The sequence below is a fragment of the Oreochromis niloticus genome, linkage group LG22, assembly GCF_001858045.2.
Source record: "Oreochromis niloticus isolate F11D_XX linkage group LG22, O_niloticus_UMD_NMBU, whole genome shotgun sequence".
Classification (NCBI taxonomy): domain Eukaryota; kingdom Metazoa; phylum Chordata; class Actinopteri; order Cichliformes; family Cichlidae; genus Oreochromis; species Oreochromis niloticus.
Genome location: NC_031985.2, coordinates 31,513,024 through 31,530,189, shown reverse-complemented (window position 1 = coordinate 31,530,189; position 17,166 = coordinate 31,513,024). Strand labels below are relative to the sequence as shown.

Sequence of the window (17,166 nt, the reverse complement as noted above, 5' to 3'; positions counted from 1 at the left end):
ATGCGAGATGGTACCCTCCCACATACTGTAGTTTCCGTTTATTTTTTTGACAGCTCGTTCGGCCGTACAAATAAAAACTACAAGTGAAAAGATTTATTAGTTATTTATTATTTAGATAACTGAAAATAGTCACATTTTCTTATCTGATGTGATTCTTTTAGAAAAAACCTTAATCATTAGATCCATCTTACAACAACACCTCCTGCCTGAAGACACACAAAGGTCCCCCTACCTCACAGAAAGTTTGGTTCCTACACACACTGGACATGTGTGTATTTGAATTATGATTGGCTGCCACGGCCTGGGCTACCTTTGCACTATCTTTGTCTCTTTTGCACTGATACAGTGCCAATGATATGGGACAAAAGTCATGGTGGATGTAATGTGTGGATCATTGAGAAACTTCCTTGTGTAATGCAGATACTTCCCTCCACTGTGTGTGTGTGTTTCTAAAATTAACGAATGTGCAAAGGAAAACTTAATTTAACATCAAACGTTTTGTTAATAACTAGAACCTGTCTTTAGCAAATAGGTCTATTTATTGATGGAAATAGATTGTATAACTTTAACCACACTAGTGCTAAGTCCATCCATCGACCCACTGCATCCACCCACTGACAATGATCTAGGTTAGGTAACAGAAGCCCTCTTGTGTGCAATATACATAATTTTATTTAAAATATAATTTCAGGAATTTCATGAGTTCCTTTAAATTACTAATTTTGCCTCAATGAAAAAAAAGAAGATTCAATTTCATTAACCCCACATATCAGACAATCTTCTCAAAAGCATAACAACTTTCATAAATTTAATAAGAAAAAAAATGTCTATTTCATAATTTGTAGAACATAGTATAAGATTATTTTTAAATACCAAACGTTAACGGAAGTTGCTATAAAATACTTGTGTAAGCTATGTTTTATCGCTGGTATTCCAAGATTATTTCTAGGGCTTTTATTGTGAAATATAAGAAGAAAGGCGTTTTCACACCTGCGTGAAAAAGAAATCGGGTAGTGAAACATCTCGGTTAGTTGAAACGAACACTCTGGAAGGAGGTGCTTAAGTTCTACGTCATTGAACAGTTAGAACAGCGCGAGGTACGTCCTTGTCCTGTAAGGTCATCATCTATCTCCTCTGCTTCCTTCCTTCAGTCCCATCTTCAGCCTGGAAAGTTAAATATTAACATAACTCGAGGGTCGGTGTAATCTATACAATCAAACCTAAGGCTTTCTTAAACTATAACAACCTCCTTCACTTACACCTTAAACATGACTGCATTTGTAAATATCATGCTCTTATTGCAAAACCCCCATGAGACACTTGTGTAGTGTTACTTATATGTTACATCAAGTTGCGTCAGGTAACACCATGTCTGTGCGGGTTCAGGGGCTTTAACGAAAAAGGGAAAAATAAATAAAGATCTTGCACGGTTCGAGTGGATTTTAACACAATATGTAAGCGCTATGTAGGTGATATCTATAATAAGGAGTAGTTAAAATAACCACATTGGTGACTCTAAAAGTTTACGGCAACATTGTGAAAAGCGTCACAAAGAGGCATCTGCCGATAATAACAATCCACGAGTCGTTTTATTTTGAAACCTAAGTAGAAACTGCGTTCAGAGACGATCGAGGGAAGTAGTTTCATTTCCTATTAATCCCACTGTGCACAAACTGACTGTAGATTAGCCAGCGGCACCGCAGAGGGCGCCGGCGAGCTCGTCCTCGATGATCACAAGTGTAAAAGGACCTAAACGGCTAAAACCTGCTTCTAGACAAAAACCCACAAATTACTATTATTATTAATTTTTGCATACCTATAATTTTGACGACCTAAAATATAACAACAGTTACGTCATTTCCTTTATCTTAAAAAAGAAAGAATCGGATTTTCCGAAAACCAAACCTGCAAGTTGATTGGTCAATTTAGGATTCACTAGCTTCGTGCCCAAAATCAAAATGGCAGATGCCGTAAAGTGTCTTATTATTGCGCTGTCACATAAAACGCATTTTAACTACAATCGAACCCCGTAAAATGTTTTTCGAAATTTAACTGAGTCCATTGTCTCACATTCACCTATAAAAACACACGATTAAAGTCCCCAGCATAACATTCTCCACAGAATTTACATTTGGGGGCTTCACGTCCACGGGGATGTATTCATTCTGGACTACCTCGCGAGCGCCCTCTAAGAAAACAGGGATCCAAAGAGTGGGCGTTCTCGGAGACGATAGCAGTTCTCTGGTGTTTTTCGCGAGTGGCTTGCTGTATACCGGATGCTGTAGCGACCCGTGTCGCTGCAGTGTTGCGCTTTCCTGTTTACGGGCGGGAAGAGCGAACGTAGCTGGGACTGTGGAGCTGCTGTGTTTAAATCTGCAGCACATTTGTTTTAATTCTCCTCGATGTTGACGGTTCGCACGTTTTAATGATACACGGGGCTTTGCGAGGTCGAGTGGATACCTTTTAAGCTGTCAGCTTTTCAAAAGTAAGGAGATTTTGTTTTTGGAGAGTGCGGGGCAGATGGAGGATCCTCCTGCAGATTTTGGTGGTGGCGGCGGTGGTGCAGCTGCAGAGGGCCCCGTGGTGCAGGTGGCGGATATCTGCTGGCCAGCCGGGGCTCTCCCTGTCCGGCTTATAGAGTGGAAAGTCAAAGCCGGCTCTCTTGTTAACGTGGACTCCGTGCTAGCACTGTGTGCACCCATACCTCAAGAGAAGGGGACTGATGGTGCCAGGCTGCCAGAGAAGAAGGTGAAATCGGACCGTGCTGGAATAGTGAAGGAGCTATGCAGTCAACTTGGACAAGTCATATCTCCCGGGTGAGTCACCCTGCTTGCTATAGCTCGTTAATGTTAGCTGACCTGTTCCCTGTTTGTGTCAGCTCAGTTTTGTTGCAGCTGTCTTCATGCTCACTGTACCTAAGCTAGCTAACGAGCTAACACTGTTAACCTGACGTTAGCTTGTTTGCTAGCCACGCTCAAAGCAACACAGCGGAGCGTTTGCTCTGACCAGTCAAGTACCGCAAAATAAACAAGCTGGCGTTTCGTCGGGGGCTTTCAAAATAAGAGCATCGTGTTTTATAAATATTATTTTATCTAGCTTTGTCAGGAGTTGTGATTGTGGTGAAAGAGAAAGTTAGAAAACAATTTTATTTGCTATATCAGAATTTTGATTAACATGCAGTAATGATTGAATTTACAAACCTCCGCACTTTTGTTTTGAAGGCGCGACCACGTGGTAGATGCTCTCGTGCTGTTTGCCTTGACGCAGCCACTATCGCGTGCACAAAATTGTGTACAAGCAGTGCAGATTGACAGGTAGAAGAGTGACCCTGGAGGCAGCCGTTATCCTCGTGAGCTTGAACCAGCCGTGTATATGTATGTATGTGTGTGTGTGTGTGTGTGTGTGTGTGTGTATGTGTATATATATATATATATATATATGTACTTTAACGCGTATTAATTCACAGTAACGGGAGACGTGTATCTTAGCAGTTAATTAGTAAAAGAGGAGATTTTGAAGTTCTCTTTAATTGGTTTGACCGGTCTCTTTGTGCTTTATTAAGTATTAGCATCACTTCTTATGCGGAATATATCAAATTTAAAAGAAATGTCCTATTTTTGAAAACTTTACATTTAAATTCGACACCTTTTGATATTAATACACATTCAAAGCTGATATAGTTGTTATTTGCTATTAGGAAAGGGTCGTGCTGCTTTCAGGTACTCTTTGTAAACTCTTGCTCCCGGCTTAGTCTACTGTTAGCTGTTTATAATACTTTAACAGCGTCTTATTATTACAGCTATATAAAGTGAAACACCTAATTAACAGCTTTCTTTATGTTTCTTTATGTACTTGCATGCTACAGTTAATGAGAATCTGTGCACAGTCCCAGGCTTCAGTTTGCAAGCAAGTTAATTGGGTCTTTAATTATTTTCCTGTTTTTTCCTTTTTCCAGGGGCATCATAGTCAGAATAGAAGAATGCAGCCATCCCATCGTCATGAAGGGCTTATGTGCCGAATGTGGTCAAGATCTAACTCAGTAAGTACATGCTTTATCTCTCTTTTTTGTTTGTTTGTCTTTAACTTAAATCTTTGTGTTTTTCTGATCTGCTCAGGCGTTTTCCCCCCAAGAACTTTAATTTCCCCCCTTTTATTGCATAGATATATCTATAAACAATAAAACAAACTAAAATGGAACAGCAAACCCCTCCATATAGGCTCATTTGGGATGGATGTCACGGTTGTGTAATTTCACATGCTGGTGGCAGAAGAAAAAGGGGAAAAAGTGAAAAAAAAAACCAACAGAATGAGTAAACGAAAACTATTCTGAAAACATTGGTCAAAAAATTAAAAAATGTTTTCTTTAAAAAAAGATAGCTGTGACGTTTACCTAACACTGTCAAAACCAAGCAAAATGGCATTGTTGGTAGGCTTTAAATGTGCAAACATGATTAAATGTTATATGATGATAATATCTGTGATATTACATTTATTCAATTGTATGAATGAACTTAAACTTAGCTAAGCATTTGAACCATGTGATATAATTGTTATTACAACGTGATTACAGAGGATGTTTTAGTAGGGAGGCATTTGTAGATCCCGAGAGCCCAGACTTTGTTTTTTCACTTGTTCAACACCATCTGTGTATGGAAGCTCCATAGAACTTATATCTCATAAAGCCTTATTTTATGTCCTTGTCCTCTGGGTAAAGGCAGTATGTCTGTCTCTGTCTGTTTTCTTGGAGCCTGTCCAGCCTGTCATAGGAGTGATAGATGCCAGTCTATCGCAGGGCTAACCCAGAGAGACAGACAATCATTCACACTTAGATTTAACTCTTTGGCCAATTTAGAATCACCAGTTAACTTAATAAACAAAGTGTTTGATCTGTGGGATGAAGCTAATCTACAACACTTACATCAAGATACTTTAAAAGCACATGATCATTGTTTATATACATACGTTTCTCAATTGATTTTATTTTATTTTTTAAAGTTTGCTACAACTAGTTAGCTCAAACAACAATCTACTGATTGACTTTCAGTTAGATCCAAACCCTTTGGAAGATGTAAAAAGGTTCTCAGGAGCTTTTCAAACCATTTTTTTACCCCTCAGCCATTAAAGTTAAAATGAGTTCAAATCTCAAAGTCAAAGGTCAAATTTTATACAAATGTGCTAACTCGAAAATAAGGCGACATAGGCTTTTAAAATTGATACCATAGGTGTTCCTTCTAGGAGGCTGAGGGGTAACCCTGGCTGTTACCAGTAATTTTAATATATATACTTCTCTTCTGCGCCACCCCTGAACAATTTGGTTGCAGCCAACCATGTCGACCCGTCACTGAGCCTGGCTCTGCCAGAGGTATCTTTCTGTTAAAAGGGAGTTCTTTCTTCCCACTGTCTCTTAAGTGCTAGCTCATATAATCTTCTTATTATTGGAGTTCTCTCTCTAATAATGTAGAGATATTTTTGATACAAAAAGGCTCAGGTTTCATACGATGGCATTAACCAGTTTTATTTAATGTCTCAGTTAGTTTTGGTCACCCAACTCTTAGAAACAGCCTGTTTGCTGGGAAACAGTCCTGTATAAATGGTAAAAAGTTCATGCTGACAGTGCCATGCAAGCACTCGGTGTAGTCACGGTGCAGTTAGAGAATATTTTGGAACTTCATAACTTTGAAGCTCACACTTTTACTGAAATTAAACGCTGATTGAATGTGAACAGTAGTGTTTGCGATATAGCCTTGTTCATAAATTGCCATCAGATGGTGCCAGAGATCATATACAGACTGCAGAGCTGCACCTCTGGTCCCAAATCAAGCACTCGCACTCTGCAGTTTTTCTTTGTATCACTTTGGTAAAGCAAGACCATTTGAAGCTATTAATGAAACTCCAAAACACACCAAATGATTTTTACATAGACCCACAGAGTCTGTGTTTCACTATAATTGTTGCTGCTGCTGCTGTTGTTATTATTGTAAGGTAAAAGTCTGGCTCTTTTTTTGAAGGTATCACTGTTGAAGACAGAGTGATGTGGCACAGAATTGCCTCAGCAGGTGTCACTTTTGGATGTCATGTTAACATATTCCTGAAGTAGCTTGAAATGCTCACCATCACTTTGTAAGTGAGGTGTATTCTGTGCTCACTGCAAACATAACTGCTGTCAAGTGGAGCAGTTTCAGATCTGCATGCTTTTCAAAGCTCTTTTTTTCCCCAGCGCAATATGTTCAAGGACCTGAGAGATGCAAAAAATGTGTGACGCCCACTCTGTTTTTCCTTCTCAGGCTCCAGAGCACAAATGGGAACCAGCAAACTCCCATCTCCACAGCAACAGTCTCCATGGTGCATAGTGTCCCTGAGCTGATGGTGAGCTCTGAGGTGAGTCATATGATGGAGATACGTAGAGGACTGGACTGACAGGCCAGATAAACCTCACATGTATGTGTGTTTGTTTGGGGGGTTTTTTGATTGCAAGAGTCGAGTAGTCCTAATTCCAGTAAACATGACTTGCTTCTTTATGATTGATTAATCAGTTAAATGTAGGTGACCACACGTTTACAAGTTCTTGATTGGTCTTACCAACAGCCCTATTCCAGATTTCACAGTGTTGTGTGTTCTTCTGTAGCCATTTCCCTCGTTGCTGGGTGTCACTCGCTTGCATGCAGTCTGTTGATGTCATATTTTCAAATTGCCTCAGATCACTTGGAATCCCACCCGAGTACTGGTACCATTAGGTAGTACTACCACCTAATGAAAAACCATAGAAATAGCCAAGCTGAACCAAGTAGGTACTAGTGAAAAAGGCTTGTAATAGCTGCTTTGACATTGAGCCAATTCATTTCGACCTAAATCAGAGTAAATGTGCGGTAAACATGAAATAAAGTCATGTGATAAAGTTTTTACAGACCGCTGTGCTGTCCTGTGAAACTCTTAAGTACACCCTGCGATTCAGTAGGCTATCAAACCAGTCCTAACAGTAATAACTTGAAGTAATTGCTAATAATATAGAACACAGTTGTTATGGAAGAACCGAATCTTTACAGTGTTGCTTCAGTTCATTGAGGTTTGCAGGAAAGGTGCAAGTCCTGCAGCATCTTGATTCTTTTCTTTTTCAGCTATTCTGTTGTAGATTTGCTGCTTGGGATCTTTGTCCTGCTATTTAACAAAGTTTCTGCCAAGCTTTAGCTTTTTGATAGATGAACTTATATTTGACTCTACAATACTTTGGCATACAGAGTACTTAATAGTCAACTTGGGGACTGCAAGGTCCCCGGGTCCTGTGGTTGCAAAACAAGCTCAAATCTTCACACCTCCACCACTGTGCTCAACAGCTGGAATGAGGTGTTTATTTGGTTTTCACCAAACGTGGCTTTGTGCAATTTGGCCTTTGTTCACACATTTCCAGTGGCTTGTTCATATGCAACTTTGCAAATGTGTTATTTGTAGAGAGACGAGGTTTTCTTCTGGCAACAAAACGCCACACTTCTTCAGTCTTCTTATACTGTAACAAACTTTAACATGCTATCTCAGGCATTTTTTGGAAATGGTCTTCTCACAGCAACAATTGCTTCTCTAAAATAAGTGCTGACATCTTTCCTCCTTTGATGTTTTTAACTCTCACGTTGTTCATTCTCACACTTAACAATGGGATCTCACTGTGTCCATCTTTTATATACAGTCCATAGCTTTAAAAGCAGTGAGAATTTCATTTAAAATGGGAGCATAAACAATTGATCTGGACACGGTAACTGTTCATTAAGTTTCTATCAAGCACTTCACTAGCAACTTCACACAAATTTATACAAAAAATTCTTAACCATAAACCTTGAAAATATCTCTCTCTTATATCTCTTAGTTTAATACTGCACGTGGTTACATAGAACTGCACCTGTGCTGTGCAAAAACATAACCTAGAGTGTGCTCACGTTTTGCTAATTTTCCACTCATTACCTTCAATCGCTCCCAACAGCAAGCAGAACAGCTGGGCAGAGAGGACCAGCAGAGACTCCACCGCAACAAAAAGCTGGTCTTAATGGTAGATCTGGACCAGACGCTGATTCACACCACTGAACAGCACTGCCAACGGATGTCCAACAAGGTATTAGTCTACCCTCATACAGCTATCACTGTCAGCAGGGTTTTTATTCTACCACGTCTTTCGATTTCTAGCAAAGTGCTATTTTGAAACATGTAGCTTTTGTTGAACAGCCTCCACTGTAGCAACAAGACGCTGCTATAGGTTATCGATAAATGATCTCTAAAAGTAAAGCAAATAAAAGAATCATAAAGCTGTCTGTAATGTAGCTACACACACAAACGCACACTAAGCTGCTGAGCCTGCCCATGCATTTCATAAGTCCTTGTTTTCCTATAAAAACAAGATCAAGGGGTTTTCAGTTTGTCAGAAATGGTAACATCTTTATTCACAATCTTTAAGAGTGCATCCTGAGACCCAACCCCGCAGCTTCTTTCTGACGTTTTCTGAAACTCTTGTCGTGTCCTTCAGGGCATTTTCCACTTCCAGCTCGGCCGAGGAGAGCCTATGCTTCACACACGACTTCGCCCACACTGCAAGGAGTTCTTGGAGAAAATCGCCAAACTCTATGAGCTGCATGTCTTCACATTTGGGAGCCGCCTTTATGCACACACCATTGCTGGTAAGGAGCGTATTGTTTTACATGTTGCAGCACCTTTCCACTTTAAAGTTCAGATATGTATTAAATCACCTTACACTTTCACTTTTTACATTTTGACACTTTGGGAAACTTTTCACCTTGTACTACCTGTTTGTGTCCATAAGAGGGGAGTGTCTGCTCATACTTTGTGTTCTAGCTGATGTTTTGTTGGATCACTTATTTATCTGCAAGCTGCAGTTGTACACAAACTTTAAAACACTTACTAAACCCATGTAATGCTTCAGATGTTGGTGGATTTCTTGCCAAGTTTGCAGATATTTACTTTGCACAGTGCTTGGCTCCTCAAAGTAATCCTGATGTTGCTTTCCTTCTAAATGAAAATATTTTACAGCTTTCTGATTCAAAGTAGCATTATATTGATGTGTTAGTGTGTCTACACAGCATGTTTTTAGTATTCAGGGTGCAAACTTTCATCAGGCAATAAATAGTGGGGGCAGTATCGCTCTAGTACTGTTCTGCCTCCATATGATGAATGTTTAATGCATTTTGAATTGGATTTTACTGCTGACCCTGATGCAGTGATTCGACATGTTTGAGATCAGCGCTCCTGCCATTGACAGCTTTTGCCGTGGTTTAGCAGCCTGTACAGTTGCTGTCCTGTTTAGTCACAGTACATTACTGTCCACGTTTCTTGATAGACATTTTATTTCAGTAAAAATCCCTGGGAAACTTGGATTGATTGCATTCAGAAAGACCAAAGAAAAGGTCAAGAAAAGCTTGTCAGTTTAAGAAAAATATCCACTGTTGCCTTTAAGAAGTGGTTACAGTTACATAGATTTTTTTTTTTTTTTTTTAAATCTGCATTTTTGTTTTTCTTTTCTTTTTAGGCTTCCTGGATCCTGAAAAGAAGCTTTTCTCTCATCGAATCCTTTCTAGAGATGAATGCATCGATCCATTCTCAAAGACTGGGAATCTTAGGTGAGAATTATCTACCTAAGACTAGATTGGTCGCTCACAGCTTAGTCTACAATGATCAGTTCTTGTCTTCTGTCTGGACTCTACGGGGTTTTGTTTTAAAAACAAAAAGAAAGATTCGGGGTATGTTTCTTTTGGTTTTCTTTGGTGGTTATGTAAGGATTTGATTCTTGTATTTACACTCGGTTTCCAGTTACGTAACAAGTTGTTATGCTTCGCCTTCTCCTCTGATTGGCTGTGTTCCGAGTGCGTGGAGGAGAGACTTTACACAGGGGGCGGAGCATATAGTGAGACACACGGTGAAACAGAGAGCAGAGCAGAGGAGCAAAATAAGCGTGACAACAAAATGAGAAGAGAATCCACTGAGTAAAAATCATGAGAAAAAACATTTTGTTTTGTTCCTTTTTTTCTTTGTTTGTTCTTGTTTTAAGCAAATTTAAAAAAAAACAAAAAAAAACCCTGGAGCTGGTTAATCCAAATCATTTTCTTAGTGCCATTATCCATTTGTTTATTGTCTTTATTGTCATTGTTTGTGCATGAGCACAAATGGTACAGCTCTATTGTTCTTTCTCAGTGTCACTTATGAGTGGTTGCCAGTGATGCCTCTTCTTGGAAACACTAAAGTGGAACTTTGATATAAGAAATTGATGTTCCCCTTATTTTCCTGTAACCAAAAACAACACTACTAGATTTTTAATGGGCTGTCTGTGTTGAGCATCTGCCATGACGCTCAGCAGTTTTACTGTTGTTTTGAGCACTGTCTTTGTTTCTTTCCTGGATAGAAACCTTTTTCCTTGTGGAGATTCGATGGTCTGTATCATCGATGACCGAGAGGATGTGTGGAAATTCGCACCTAACCTCATCACTGTGAAGAAATACATTTACTTCCAGGGCACAGGAGACATTAATGCTCCTCCGGGATCACGGGAAGCTCAAATGGCCAGGAAAGGTATGGTTCACCCACTCATCTTTGATAAGGTGATGTGTCCATTAAAAACAATCTGGACCAACAAACTTAGAGAAGTTTAATTGGAAAACACACTATTTCATGGTTCTGTGCCTTTAGTCAGAAATTTATGCCTGCAGTGGTGATGGGGATCAACTATTTATTTATTTATTTATTTTTATTTTTGAACCCAACAAAACCAGCAAGTTAGAGGGCGTTAATGAAGCAGTCAGATAAATGAGAGCCGAATTAATTGTCCAGTTTCAGACATTAAATAGATTGTTCGCTAAATGTTTTCATATCTGTTTCTGTCTGGATCAGATATTAATGTTCCTCAAAAGACTGTAAAAATGTAGCAAATTGTACATTTGTTTAAAAACAACCGATGAGCAAGGCTCCCGTGACCTCAACCACTAATATGTGAAGTCCCGCTCTTACTCTGAAACTGTTAGCTCATTAGCTGTCATGGAACTGCTGTCAGACCCAACATGTGTGTCTGTACCCATAAACTCAGCAGAAGAGCATTTAAAAAGGTCGCAGCTGATTTTTCCCAACAACTTCCATAGCACAACAGCTTTGCCCTCTGGTTGGCTTCACTTTTCAAGAACCAAGAAGCTATGTCCTTCGTTTATACTGCCGGTCTTCAGAACTAATAACACTAACATCAGCAGTGCTATTTATTAAATTTTTATTTAATAATTTAGCATGCTTACATGCCAAACTAGCATGTCAATAGTGGTTAACATTGTTACAGATTCTTTTTTAAATCACCAAATAATCCAAATATTGAAATGTTAATCCTGTAAATTTTAATGGTGCACATTTTAAGTCATACATTGTGTTCTTTGCAAAATGTTGGCTCCTCTGAGTTCTTTAGACTCTTTAGTTTTAACAGCAATAAAATATCATATTAATTAACTCAGAAAATTGTTAGCTCTGAACTGAACCTATCCTGGTTCTGTCAGAGAACTATCAATGTTGGCATCCTGATTTCATTGAAGAAATTTTGAGTATCAAACACTTAATTTCTGCCGTCCTGCTGAGCTGAATTGTGATGCACCATTTTTCAATCACTTTATATTTATGAATAAATCAGAGACCAGGTGGTGGTTCAATATTCTAAAGCAATATAGTGGACAAAGCTCTGAGGCATTCTGTATTGCTCTCAAATATTTATTCCCCAGTAGATCTACTTTTCTGTTTATATTATAAACCCCACTGATTCAAACACAGATGATTTCAGTCATCATATTTTCTATTAAAAAAATTAAATATGATAAAAATTGATCTTAAAATTTTGATGAACCGTTTATGTGTGGTCCAGCTGAAGCTTACCCTTTTGCATGGTTAACTGACATATAGCTAAAGTAAAAATAAATAAATAAATAACCATATAGGACCAGGGGTGTGTGGGTTATATCATGGGTGAGTTCCAGTTACATTAAAGGAAAAGTTCTTGCTCTTACCACGCAATTGTCAACCTTTCTAAGCTTGAAATGCATCACATAATGTCAGAGTAATGGGTTCTTTGTACTTTGGAATATATCAGACTTTGTCGAAAAGTTTCTTTGTTCACTGTTTAATTTGCTGAATTCTCTTCCTGAGAGCTGATGCACACTGACCTGCCTCCTCAGATTATTTCACTGCCCTCTCTCGTCCATCCTGCCCTGTGGGTCACAGTGATACAGCACGCTTGTTTGAACAAGGAACCTTATTCGGAGTTTGCAGTAGATCTTTCTATCTTATTAAAATGATAAACTCCTTTGCTTGAAGAAAACATGACAATCTAATTCCAAATTTTTCTTTTTTAATTCTGTGCTGCTGATTGGTTAGCACAAAGCGAGTTACTTTCACTGGAGTGATTCAGTGTACACAAGCTCAATTTGTCTTAGAGGAAGACTCTGCTCCAAGAAGTGTTTGCCAAAAGGGGAAGCTGGAACAGCGCTTCCTGAGCGAAAATCTAAGAGTGTGAAATGTCAGAAGGGTTATTAGTGAGAGGTTTATAATTGGAGGGCAACAGACCTTCCAGAATGCATTAATATAAAACATGTAACCATCAGCTCGAATAAAGTTATGTGGGTTCAAAAAAAAAAAGGAAAATGATGCAGGATAAAATGGTGCAGGGAGCATTGGCTACATAGGGTTTAACCACACCTGAGACATTTTTATTGCGCTTGCCGCAGTGATTTCATACAGTTTTGTTCTTCCTCTGCCCATGTGTGTTCTGGTACCTAGATTTAGCAACAATGGAATCATTAAGTTAATCGGTACTCAGTAGTACTAATGTAACTCAGTTGGTAACCAGGTTTAACACCCACCCTACAGTTGGCAAATGAAATGATGTGCAGTGTACCGACATGTCCCAATTAACTTTAGCATGGTGGAAGTGAAGAATAATCAGCTAGCTAGCCACACAATCCTCGAGATCGTTCCACGGATAATGGAAAAACAGTTTAGACCCCATCCTGTCCTGAAATACACCACCTCACCAACATGTGAGAATTGTGAGGAAAGTAAGGCGCATGTTTGGGGGGCAAAAATTAAAATATTATACTTGGAGTGAGATGGGGAAAAATATTAATTAATGTATTGATGGCTCATTTCACTTTTTTCATAATGGACAGAATAAAAAAAAACACATTCCATCTTTCTATGAATTTTTTATGATCAAAGAGTTTTATAAACTAGCGCATTTAGTTCTTTTTTTCATTAGTTCATTACCATTTTGTTGCTGTCAGTACTCCATTACCAGTACTGCTACTCTAGTATCAATGCATAACCTCTGTTGAGCACATCAGATGTAGAAGATGATCTTTAATGACCACTGGCAGCAGCTAAGTCCTTAACTCGCCTTTTTAATTGTTGTTGCAATTTTTGGGAATCAGAAGCTGATCTCTCTGTAGCCCCACCTCTAGATTCTAATTCATGTGTCTTTGAATACTTTTAAACTTCTATGTGTTTTTCCAGCAGGAGGCTCCTCGAGTCGACCAGCAGAGAACACAGAACAAACAGGGACACTTGGTGCCGATGAGCAAAATAATGGCCTCAGGAAAAGGGCAAAGGACAATAATGTTTCCGGAAAGGAAGAGTCCATAGCACCTCAGTCTTCTCAGGGCATGCCATCAAATGAACGGACACACCCGACAGCGGATGAGGACGAATCGGGACAAAGTAAAGGGTCAGAGACTGAAACAAAACCTGTGGAAGAATCCAGGGAAACCCAGAGAGATGATATTACAAATGTTAAGGAAGACGATACAAACAGGACGCGAGAGGACAAGGAAAGTGCAAACTCATCAGCACCAAGACACGAGTCCAATAACCTAGACTTTGACCTTTCCAGTGACAGTGACAGTGACTCCATTACAGAAAAGCCCCCCTCATCAGAGAGCGACACTGAAAGTAGGTCTGGCCAGACAAAGGAATCCGGTCAGGAAGGAGCCACGCAAGAACCTGCTTGTAAGGATGTGGCAAAGGAAGAGGACAGTAAAGCCAGAGCTGAGGGTGAAAGCAGCTCTGACTCACCAGAGCCTTCAGTTCTTCTACCTGACCCCGAGCTCGGAAATGGCTGCTCAGATAGGAGAGAGCCAGAAACAGAGTCCCAGAATAGTGAACAGTCTGGTGTTACCATGGGTGAGGAGCTGCTGGACCAGAGTATGGAAGATGACGAGGAAGAGGAGGAAGAAGCTGATAATGACCAGGACGATCATCTCATCTATTTAGAGGAGGTGCTCGAAAGGATCCATGCAGAGTATTACGCCCGCTATGAGGGATACTTGAGGAAGGAGGCCTCTGAAATGCCGGACATTCGGAAGATCGTCCCAGAGTTGAAAAGCAAGACACTGGAGGGGACGATGATAGTGTTCAGTGGTCTGTACCCCACTAACTACCCCATGGAAAGGACCCGTGAGTATTATCATGCCAAAGCGCTGGGGGCCAAGATCGGCAAGAATCTGATTCTCAGTGCCCAAAATCCCAATCGGACAACACATCTCATCGCAGCAAGAGCTGGTATGTACAGATGCATGCTAGTTAAAGTATAGTGTATAGGCTTTGCTGGTACTGAGTGGTGATGTTGGAAGTTACATGTACTGTATTTAAAAGCTGGATGAAGCCATAAGCGTGAAGCAGAGATCCCTTAAACCTGGGATGCATAATGGACAACAGGGGGCAATCTCATTCTCAGTGGATTTATTCCTTTAAAGAATATTTAATTAATGATGGAGTGATTATGGATATAATCACTAGTTTGAACCCTACTGCTTAATAGTTGTGCATAGTGTTCTCAGCTTTAGTGAAATCTGACAATTGAGTTTTTATGGGTTTATTTTCAAGCGTTTCCAAAAAAAGAGTGCATTTCATGTGCTGAACGCCTGCTACCTTTCGATCTTTTTCTGACCTGTTATTTAGCAAGATATAGTTAGTGATTTCTTTTTAAGGTAACAATATGCTGGAACTGTGTGATTAATGCAAATTATGGTTTGCTAATGGTGACATTTGGTGAATGGTGAATTTAAGAAAGCTCACGTAAGGCTTGTTTAAATGTCAGTGAATGCGGTGTCATTAGAGTTGATGTATCGTAGAGGTCAGGCATACAGTTAAGCAGTGCGCTGGTGCGATGAGTTCTGGTTAAACTTACGAGCATGGTTTAGTTCTTTGCATCAGTACCAATGAAGCTGCAGCAGCATGCTCTGTAAATATAATGGATGACTAATGCAGGAAAAATGTGTTGTTATAGCTATACAGAAGAAAGTGCTGCCCCAGGAATGAAGGGCATCGTGAATAGATATGAAAGTTTGTTTTAATGTTGTGCTAAAAATAAAAACAAAAAGATTTAAGTAATATTACTTAAGTGAAATGAATGAAGTGAAATTCATACACTTTGTTTTTTCTGATTAGACCTACTGAAGTGAAAGAAACATGTTTTTGCTACATCATAATATTACAGTGTAAATACTTGATGTTTTGAGTGTTTTCTCCCAAATTCTAAGAAGAGCAAATCAGATATTTTGGTTTGTTGGACAAATATAATACAGGCCTGTTTTTCATGACGCTGAAAATGTCAGAGTCCCTTTACCCAGCTTGGAAATTGTAGATTCACGCCTTCCATTGCCACCAATCAAGTTTACCATGTGAATAGAAGCATAGGAAGTGGCACTGTTACCCTGGGATGCAGTCCTGCTGAGAGCAGCACTTGGCAATCAGTCACCTCATACATCATCAGGATAGCCTTAGATGGAATATATGCAGTAGGATACTTAATCTGGAAATAACTTCTGAAAATGCCTGTTACGTTGGCTGAACAGCAAATTGGGCAGCCATGACACACATCCCACGAGGGTTAGTGATTAAATAATCATAGCTTTAACAACTGTGCCCACTTAACGACATGGGGTACAGCAGGAAGCTGTTTATGTCCCCCACGTTCTCCTCCATTAAACCTGTCTGTCAGGACTCTGTTCTTTGATGGGCCCCTAACACAAACACATACAAACACTCTGAGTTAAGTTTTATTTTTGCTGTTAAGGGTATATGGCATCAGAAAAATAAAACTGCCAGATCAGTCATGATCCAGTCATTTTAAAAGTTCATTTTGAGTCAAAAATAATTTAAAAAAGTAGCCACGTGGATTTGAAGTGGCCATGTGACGATAATCCTGGCAGCCTCTGCCAATCCAGCTTTGCTATAGACTCAAATATCTCACCAGCTTCTGAGTAGATTGTAATATTTTTTTCAAACATTAATGGTCATCAAAAGTGAATTCTAATGCATAAATCTGTGTGTCAGTCATATTGGTTTATAAACAAAAACTAGCTCAGCTGTACTTGTTTAGTTGCTCATCATAGCTCCATATTGTTATTCTTCTTGCACTTAGCATAGCATAGCTCAGTAAAGATCAAGTGTAATTCTTCATACATCAGCCTTTTTTCCCTGTTTCATCTCCTTAAGAATGGCTCCTTGAAAGCCATCTTTCCACTGAGAGCATTTTTTGGCTGTTTGAGGACATTTAAATTGTAGAGATTAGTTTGTTTTGATACATCTTACTTTTGTAGCTGGCAAACTACAGCTGAACTGCAGCTTTGCTCACTTTACAGTTGAAGCACTCAGCTTTCACCTGAGTTTCTGCGCTCAGTAATTCAGTCTCGTTTTTGTGTCAAACGTCTGTAGTGTTTTTCAGCACTTTACCAAATAAAACCTGACTTTTAGGAGTCAGATTATGCCCAGATTTGGCAAAAAAAAGAAAAAAGAAAAATGAAAGGATGGTGACCCCGGTGGTTCCAAGAGATAAATCCTTTATCATCTTTCAAAAAACATTGGCCAGGTAATTATTTTCTGCTTGTGGGAAGTGGGATCATCTATCTGAATTATTCAGCAGACGCAGAGTGAGTGCGTGTTTGGTAATGGCTTTCGATTGTAAGGTCAAAACTCGTTCCCGTTCTCTTCCATCCCTGTCATCCAGGCACAGAGAAGGTCCGTCAGGCACAAGGTTGCAAGCACCTCCATGTTGTCAACCCAGACTGGCTGTGGAGTTGTCTGGAGCGGTGGGAGAGGGTGGAGGAGCAGCTTTACCCGCTGAAGGAGGATTACTCTAAGACAGCACGGTGAGGG

The 17,166-nt window shown here is 39.6% G+C and overlaps 1 protein-coding gene across 5 annotated transcripts in view; it reads left to right on the top strand.

Moving 5' to 3' along the window:
- Positions 1-1,913: 1,913 nt before the first annotated feature.
- ctdp1 (CTD (carboxy-terminal domain, RNA polymerase II, polypeptide A) phosphatase, subunit 1) overlaps positions 1,914-17,166 on the top strand; it is an 82,023-nt gene continuing 66,770 nt past the window's right edge. Inside the window, exons 1-9 of one of the 5 annotated variants that reach the window (XM_013270484.3) lie at positions 1,914-2,816; positions 3,956-4,039; positions 6,285-6,378; positions 7,970-8,098; positions 8,507-8,657; positions 9,524-9,614; positions 10,394-10,560; positions 13,525-14,568; positions 17,018-17,159. In XM_013270484.3, the coding sequence (XP_013125938.1) occupies positions 2,521-2,816; positions 3,956-4,039; positions 6,285-6,378; positions 7,970-8,098; positions 8,507-8,657; positions 9,524-9,614; positions 10,394-10,560; positions 13,525-14,568; positions 17,018-17,159 (2,198 nt within the window). In that variant the 5' untranslated portion in view covers positions 1,914-2,520. The remainder of the gene's footprint in view (positions 2,817-3,955; positions 4,040-6,284; positions 6,379-7,969; positions 8,099-8,506; positions 8,658-9,523; positions 9,615-10,393; positions 10,561-13,524; positions 14,569-17,017; positions 17,160-17,166) is intronic. The other 4 variants (XM_019350664.2, XM_005450755.4, XM_003443802.5 and 1 more) reach the window with 4 other exon arrangements.